General features: G+C 32.1%; 1 protein-coding gene across 12 annotated transcripts; it reads right to left on the reverse strand.

The window, feature by feature from the left end:
- Positions 1–3,432: 3,432 nt before the first annotated feature.
- Positions 3,433–7,837, reverse strand: LOC121123631 (terminal nucleotidyltransferase 5C). Of its 12 annotated transcripts, none has more exons than XR_011781508.1 (4): positions 7,545–7,837; positions 4,994–6,951; positions 4,243–4,558; positions 3,433–3,699 (listed from the first exon to the last, which is right to left on the reverse strand). XR_011781508.1 is itself a non-coding variant. In XM_040718766.2 (2 exons), exons 1-2 carry the CDS (start codon positions 7,566–7,568, stop codon positions 5,479–5,481), a joined length of 1,497 nt encoding a protein of 498 aa, XP_040574700.1. In that variant the 5' UTR covers positions 7,569–7,837; the 3' UTR covers positions 4,560–5,478. The 12 variants fall into 12 exon arrangements, 1 of the variants encoding a protein (XP_040574700.1); XR_005866042.2 differs by having other exon boundaries at positions 3,433–3,709; XR_011781507.1 differs by having other exon boundaries at positions 4,235–4,558.
- Between the last annotated feature and the right edge of the window lie 1,073 nt (positions 7,838–8,910).

The following is an 8,910-nucleotide window of genomic DNA, read 5'->3' on the forward strand; positions in this document are numbered from 1 at the left end:
CTACTCTATTAGAATAATATAAGAGTAGTAATATAGATAATAGATCTTACATAAACTTTCGCTTCCCCTTCCCTCTCCAATATAATTGAAAAAGAAGGGAAAACACGTGGAAACTTCCTCCAAAATGTAAAAACACATGCAACATTTAATTTTCTTTCCTTGTACGTGAGTGATGACTGATGATGATGGTCAGAGATGAAAAAAATATGATAATGGGAGTCTTTTTTAAGTGACAGCCCTAAATTTCAAATATAATACTTTTTGTATAAAAAAATAATCAAAAATTCACAGCTATTGACAAAAAAAATTCCAAAATTCATAGCTGTTCTTAAGAAATTGAATTTTTGGGGAAAAAAAAAATTCCAAAACCCACTGCTATTTACAAAAAATGGAATTTAAGTATAAAATTATTTTGAAAAGAAATCAAATATTACATTTTCTAGCAAAAATTCCATAATTTGGGGGCTCCAGCCAACCACCTGTGGACCCCTGCCCGAACAAGAAGTATCAATTAATAATTAGTGCTTGAAAGACGAAGAGTAAATCTGAGGATTTGTTGTGGGGTTACAAGTGTACATCCTTCATGGACTCGGAGTATAATTGTTGATCCACATCAGAGTAACTCCTACCAATATCATTGCTAGATATGGAGAAGGAGTTTGTGTTTATTTCCTTCCTACAATGGCTAATAGTAGCTACTCTATAAATCTAGCAATAAAACAAAGTGTTGATGTTGCCATAAAAGGAGAAACCACATTACATCATAAGTGGAATTTTGCAAAAAGCTCAAAACTTAATGTTTCCGAAAATTGGTATATTTACCTAATACGAGATCAACTCAACGTTCATTTTGATTCGAATCCAACACTTTAATTAAGATAATAAATTAATTATACAAATGATGTGTGTCAACAAAAAAAAGTATTACACTAGGATTGGCACTCGGTAGAGTGCGAATCTCCACCTATGTTAATTTTTCCTAAATTTCCAACACAAATATATATATACATTGACGTGCCATTTTGAATTTTCCTAGATATATATACAGATTGAGGACTCAAAAATTAGAAAAATTTAAAAACCGCTTTTACATATTTTTATTTTGTGGCATTCTTATGGTAAACTTTTGAAGCAAAAGTTGATTATTAAACAATTTTCAATACTTTTTATTCAATATATCCCCATCTATTCTGAATGATGGCTTCAATACGGGGACGGACAGAAGCATTCAGGTGAGGAGTCTTTTTCATCTTACCCTGCAAAACGTATCAAGCAGCAAAATCCACACGGGGAGTCTTCAGTCTTAATTAAGGACGAACCCACCACTAGACGACATATCTACTAAAAAAGAACCCTATATAAGGTTCCCTACTTGCTAATATGTTCGAATTAATTTGAGCACTAATATCCCCAACACATTCTTTTCTTAAAGTATCCCCGCGAGGATTTGGACAATTTTCACATCCCAAATTATGCTGTATTTTAAACAGTAAATGACAACTACTAGACAAAAGAAACTAATCCCAAAATCGAATCCGCCACTTTTGTATATAAAAATATATCCATGTACGACTAAATAGTCATGGTTCATCCGCTTATTGCTCTTAATACCTTTTTACACTGCAACTCTGACTCATACTTTGGTATATCGAAATAAATACACAGCTAGAATTTAAATACTTTTTTTTTTATTTTATACTTTTTGAGTTTTTTTTTGTTGGTATATAATATTTGAAATTTTAACATTTTTATATCATTTTTTAAAATATAAGTATATATATATAATTATATAATGATTTTTATAAATATAATAATATTGTTTTAAAAATAATAATAATTTAACTCTTAAAACATAATTAATATGATAATCATATGAAATTCCTGGGCACGTATGGAAACGAGAGGAGAGATTTATCGGTTATGGAGAAAATGTAGGCTCTTAAATAAATATTGTACAACAAAATCAGCCGAACAATATTATGCAGTTTTTTAAATTAAAAAAATGGAATAATAATGAGATGGAATTGAAAGAAACCTTAGAGATGTTGTAGTTGTAATTGCTGTAGAATCACTAACTCCTTATAGAATAATACTACTATTATTAAGTAAGGGGGTGCCACACACACGCACGCATACGTAGCCCTATTGGCCTTTATGGACAATATACATATTTTCCCATCCTTTCACCAAATGAACAGAAAATATATGCAGTAAAGATTGCAATGATCAAATATATGTAGTATATCATTGACATAATTAGACCTTTTATATATATAATATAATATAATAACAGTTAAGAAGTTTGTGGGGTGGAGGAGGGGCCCAGGATTTCTTATTGAACAAAAAAATATAGTCTTTGAAGTGCCACTTCTTCCTAATATGCAAAAAAAAACAAAAACGAATCAGACTTCTTTCAAAGAATTTTTGTAAATATATATCTTTAATATGTATTAAAAATGAAAAACACAACGATTGCAGTGATTTGACAAAGCGATTCAAAAAATATGGCCTTAAATACTTAAAAAAATTAAGGATAACAGTGTCAAGCATAATAGGTAAGTCATAATAATTGAAACTCAATATCACGAAAGAGCAGGGTTCGATATGTAATTTCTTGCTGTTGTCGAACAAATTCCCATCAATAGTAATAACAATGAATGGGGGAATTACTTTTACAACTATTGGATGTACTCTCTCAACTGTGAGCAGCAATTGGATCAATTTTTTTAGTTGTTATTTTAAAAAAAAAATAGATATCCCCCGCCCCCCTCATATCGTAATCACAGTAAGGATAATTATGATAATTGATTGAGAGGGGTTCTAGAGGTACTCTTACATGAAATCATAGTATATATGGGATAAAGTAGAGGACATATTTAATGACATACAACATAATTATGAGAGAGAGAGAGAGAGATGAGGCAAATTTGGATTACAAAAACAGAACAAAGTGGATGGGAATATCGTCATTGAATGCATTGCAAAGTAATAGGGATTATAATAATTGATAATTAGGGTAATAAAAAGAAAGAAATAAAATTCATTTTCTAAAAGGGGTGGGTTGAGGTGGGTCTAAATGTGATTCTCTCCTTCCAACTACTTCAGAAAGTACAGAGCCAGGTACAAACAAAGCGAGATAGATAAATATATATATATGAAAGTATGCGTATGTGTTTATAGGTGTGATGTATGTAGTGGACAACATTAAGTAAGAGGTACAAAGATATTACACTCTGACATTGTGTATACATTTTTTTCTATCCGAAGCAACAATGATTTGGCAAAATAATATAAATATATATTTCTTTCTTTTGTAGAGGTATTTATTAAACTTCTTCCCGAGTAATTATTATTATTTACTTCTTAAATAGGATTTTGTGTCAATTCTCTTCAAAAAAAAAAAAAAAAAAAAAACTAAAACAATATACAAAATTGATGATGAGCTATTTATTTGAGTGGTGATATTTAAAAAATAAGTAACAGTAGTGTCACAGGTTCACAATAATGGTAATTATAATTATGGTTGATGTTTCTTAAAAGGCTTTCTTGGAGAAAAAGTATAGTAATGATACATATATATCATGTATCGAACTGTAAAAAATGCCTAATCATTAGTCAATAATGTAACAATTTGCTGTCTGCTACTCCATGTTCTTCATCTTTGAATTTATATTCCTTAAAGCATGAAATAATAATAATCTCGAAATATCTCGAATAAACCACAGGATGAAAAAAAAAAAAAAAAAAAAGAGTCCATTAGATTTTTTTTAATATCAAAAAGAAAAAAATTGCACAAGTTACTTGAATGGGGGGGAGGCGAAATGATTTTTTGCTTTTTTCTTCATACTACAAAAATCTCAACTTTTATTAATTTGTATTACGAAAAGTATTTGGAAGAAGGAAGTTACTTATTTCATGTCTAAACAACATAGCAATGATATATCGTAAATAATCTTTGAACAATTAATAATAAAAAATATGCAAAAATTGACATTGAGATCAATTAAAGAGAAATGCCATTCACACAATATAAACATATTTTTTGTGATGTAGTGGGTTACAGTGTAATTCAGCAATACGATTTAGTAATGATTATTTTGTCAGTGCTATGTAATTACAGATAAAATAGACTAATTCCTTTATTTAGTTAGTATTTAATTTTTTAATAACTATGAAGAGATTGATTTTCAAGATTTGATATATGCTTATAATTTTTTTCTTTTTGATTCCATACACATTTACATTATTATTTGTTACAGAAGAAGAAATTATAATAATAAAATTCACGTTATGTTCCTTTTTTCTTTTGTTATCAAACCAACTGGACCCAAGTAGTCTTATCACAGTTCAACTTTTTAAAATAATTTTTCTATGCTTCTTATGAGGGTAAATATATTTTTGGGTTTAATATTTTTTTTTTTTTTTTTTGTAACACTACAATTTTTTCGTTAAAGATAACTTTTAAAATAATTATTTTTTTTTTCCGCGTAGAAAAGCTAAAATTATTTAGGAGTATTTCCTCTCTTTTCTCCTTCTGTAAAATTTTGGAATGAAATATCTGTAATAAAAAAATACAACAATGACATCATCATAAACCAAAGTAATCCATTAAAAATTTACATAATAAACAATTAAAAGGTAGTAATAATAGTAATGTAGCTTATAACATGACATATAAAATTCAGTTAACATATTTTTAACCTAGATTTATTTATCAGAAAGAAAGAAAGAAGGTGGTGTAGCCTAAATAGTTTGAAATTTTCTTATAAAGTTTAAGTCTCAAGTTACAAGGCAAAAAATGAACTACGCGGTGAATAGAAAAATTTAGTATATTCAATTGTTATTTTGAAGATTGCCAAGTTTCTTTTTTTATTTAGAAGATTACTTGTACGCGCGTTCTGAATCAGTGGGCAAAAGGATGCTTAAATTGAGAGGGTTTTTTTTGTCCTTTGACTTGGAAAATATAAAAAAATAAAAACTCTTGCAAACTTACAATTAAGAGTGGTAGGTATTAACTGACGTGAATCCAAGCCGAACAGAGGGAGACACACATACACATGTGAGAATAAAGGCAAGAATAAGAAACCGAGAGGCAGCAGCAAATGGGGAGAATAACAAAGTGGGTCAATTGTATTACCAAGCCTCAATTTCTCGGTTTCCAGAATCGTCTAAAACTGCTATGGTCTATAGCGCTTGCAGCATTCACGTTGATAGAAATTCACGTACTTCTGATAAAGTAAATCTAAAGAGGACTACATTTTTTTGTGTTTTTTTTTTTTTTTTTTTGTGTTATTTCTTTCATTTTTTCTTTTCTGATCATGATTACACGAAAGTATCATTATCCAATGAATTCTTGATAAAATTTTTTTAAACGAAATGAATTTCGTTGTTGATTCATTTAATTATATAACTACAGTATTTTGTATCTTAATTTTGCACAACCATAAGTGTCCTTATTAAGATAATAGGTTGCTTACTCTAAGAGCATACAGGATTACTACTTTGTTGCTGACCATTGGTAACGGTGATGGTGTTAGCCCATTGATTGCAGGAACAGGTCATGCAGGGACCCGTTGACTGCAAAGGAGGAGAAGCTGAACTTACAAAATAGTATCCATTATTAGATGAATAATAGACCGTAGGTTGAACAGAAGTAACAATTTCATAAGTGGGAATCATGGTGGTTCCATTGGTGGAAGGCTGAAGCTGCGTAGGTGAAGGAGATGATGTCGGAGGTGGATGAGGAATCGAGAGTTGTTTTAGACTACAATTGGAGGAAGATGATGTAGTCGAGCAAGTATCACTGTTGTCAGAATAATCAATCTGAGAGTTGTTATATATGGACATGGCCAAGTCTTCGATAAGAGAAAGAGTGAGTCTCCTTTCATGATTCATTAAGCAAACTGTACTCTCGTTGACTACCTGGTACAAAATTATGAGGTAGTCGTATTTGATTTGTGGGTCTTCAGTGCTTGCAAAATGATTCCACAAGTAATTTTCCAATTTCGCTTGTTGCTGACTAATATCCGGGAAGTCAATGAAGAATCGTGAGCACATGTATCGTTCCATAGACTTGACTTCATCCGCTCGCACAGGCTTGTAATTGCGAACCAGTAAAGAGCAATATTTGAGCAAACCTCCACCTCTAATTTCCTCCGGATTCCTGGTTGCGATGAGCTTCTTACAGAGATGCGTCAATGCATCAGAAAAATCATTGTACTTGCTTTCCCCCACAACAGTGGGATAAAAATTTTCACTGATTTCCATCGATGGAGCACACTGATAGAACAGGAAGAGTGTATCTAAGAGTATATGAAAGGAATCCACGGAAAACTCATATTGTCTTTTCATGGAATCTACGAATTTGAGCTCCACAGTTTTGCTACGGCTGTTTCCCAGAGTAATAAGAGACCATCGGTCAGAGTCGTTTACCTTCACCATTTTTGAGACATACGCCTCCTTCATTGAGCATGAAGACATCCGTTTCCGCGATACTCCCTCAGGTAAAAGTTCAATAAGTGTATCAAGAACAGCCATTTTGACACGATCATACGCCTTATTGTTAGGCAGATCCACAGAAAAAATGAGATCCAAATCGTTATAGGATATAAGTTCGTCCACAAGGACGGATGAGGCTCGAGATCCGTTCAAACGAATGTCTTTGACGTGGATATTGTAGTCAGTTTCCAACTTCCATCGTACTTTGGTCACGAGATCGCAGAGTTTCACGTCAATGGTGGGAAAGTTGCCACGTCCGTGAATGGGGATCACACTTCGCATCAAGTCACTCAGTCGCTTCACTTGCTCAAAGGAAAGTACGCTGAAACGCTGATCAGACTCATTGGGAATCTCGATCTGCGGCAAATCGCCATCTTGGATTAGATGAGAGGTGCAGTTCGTTAGGGAAGTCCGCATCGTCGTCTCACTTGATGAGGAGCCGCTCTCTTCTTCCTGATAAAGAAATACAACACATCAGTAGGGGATTTACAAAGAGTAGTAAATCTAGTTCGAGACTGCAAATATTTAGTTTGTCTTTCAAATCTAAAGGACCGCCTTTCCTCCATCAACTTCCCCCTGCTTCTCTCTCTCCCACATTTCCCCACACTCTTTCTCTTCTCTCTCTTTCCCCCTTCCCCTCTACACTTACAATATCAAAATCCTCTTTTTCTCTCTTTCTATCCCGTATGTATTAGTACGTAGTACTTAGTTATTTGGGATATTCTTCCCTTCTAAGTCCTTCCTTCCTCCCTCAAATATTCCATTCTCCCTTCCAAGTCTCTATCTAGCTCTCGTTTCCTTCTTTCCTTCCATCCCCTTCCCTCCCTCACACTCTCCGTCGCCTCTTCCCATCTCCACGCACTAAATAACTAAGTACATGCAGAATGAGGACATACTCCATTACGGTTTTTTTTAGTCCTTCTTAAAATTATTTTCCCTTTTTTTTTCTCCCTTTTCCCTTCCTTCTTCTTTCCTTCTCCTTCGCCTCCTCTTATTAAAGCACTGCTCCTTCCCTTAATTTTTTCTTACATAAATGACTAACTTACCAGATGGATATTTTCCTGGGTCATTCCGTTTATGTCTTCACAATTTCTGTCAAATCAGTCCACGTTGTTGTCGGTTGTCTTTCAATGCACTTCTTGGATCAAAAAAACTAAATTTTTTCAGCACATTCAAAACAATTCTCACTCTTACAAAAGTAAACTGTAGGAGATGATAATCTTGTCTTTTTTTTTTTTTTTTTTTTCTAAGTATACAACTTGACGAACAATTAATATAATACTTTTTCAAAATGATAACCACATACGAGCCACCCACAGTCGTAACTGAATGACGAAAATACATAGTTTTGATATTCTCCTCCAAAAATAATAATAAGAAGTAAAAAGTATAACGCTCCGAGGGTGCGCATTTCTTTTGATTGTTCCCAACGCCTCCTAATGACGTCTACTGCTTGCATTTATATATATATAATATTATTTCTCTCTAATTCTAGAATTTCCAATTGAACAAAATGATAAATAAAAATAATATTAAGAACTGGGACGAGTGGACATACATACATGTTTCGCTAGCTGCGACTGCTGCAAACTAAGCATATGGTAGAATTGATATTATCATCATTTACTTCAAACAGTGTTACAAGACGAAAAATATAGAGACTAAGAAGATGGATACCTCCTATATAAGAACTTCTAATACTGCATCGAATATTATTCTCAGCCTGTTGTAACATGATCCAATATACAAATCCTTGAAATTATATATATATATAAGTCATAAACACCGATGAAGAACTGAAGAAATCCTTTTTTTTTCTTCTTTTAATCTAATGACGTCGTTTTTCTTTAATAATGAGAGAAAAATGCCAAAAACAGCTGAGGATATTGTACATATTGTGTACGTTTCAAATTAATTGATATATCATTATCAAAGGTAACAATTTTCTACTTTAAAAAAAAGGATATTCAATGAGATTTCATGATTTTTCAAAGATCCGGTTGTCATTCTTTTATTACTGAAAGGTTCCTTATCACTTCGACACTTTTCTGTTGATATCCTAAATGAAAAAATGAATTAATTATGTATGCAATATATTATAAGCAAAAAATATATATAATCAAGGCCATAATGTATCGTTTTTATGCCTTCATGGATTATACATATGTATGTATAATTAATATACCTCAATGTCCTTTGGGCAACACAGAAATTCTTATTCCGTTCGACAAAATAGTATGCTTTCTTTATGCCTTATTTTACTATTACAACATACCTAAAGAGGAGGAACAGAAATCAATAGAAGTGCATTTTCATTCGGATAATCCCTAATTTAAGAATTGTAATTGAAATATCTACGAGGTGGGGATTTTAAATCCGGAAAATTTAAGAATAAAGCTCTATAGTACAAAT

The sequence above is a fragment of the Lepeophtheirus salmonis genome, chromosome 8 (assembly GCF_016086655.4).
Source record: "Lepeophtheirus salmonis chromosome 8, UVic_Lsal_1.4, whole genome shotgun sequence".
Taxonomy (NCBI): domain Eukaryota; kingdom Metazoa; phylum Arthropoda; class Copepoda; order Siphonostomatoida; family Caligidae; genus Lepeophtheirus; species Lepeophtheirus salmonis.

What these genes read in the sequence shown, in the direction of transcription:
- LOC121123631 (XM_040718766.2), bottom strand. Translation starts at nt 7,568, where the DNA reads ATGACCCAGGAAAATATCCATCTG. An exon ending in CCCAGGAAAATATCCATCTG is followed by an intron (nt 6,952 to 7,544) that starts GTAAGTTAGTCA and finishes TTTCTTTATCAG; the next exon opens with GAAGAAGAGAGCGGCTCCTC.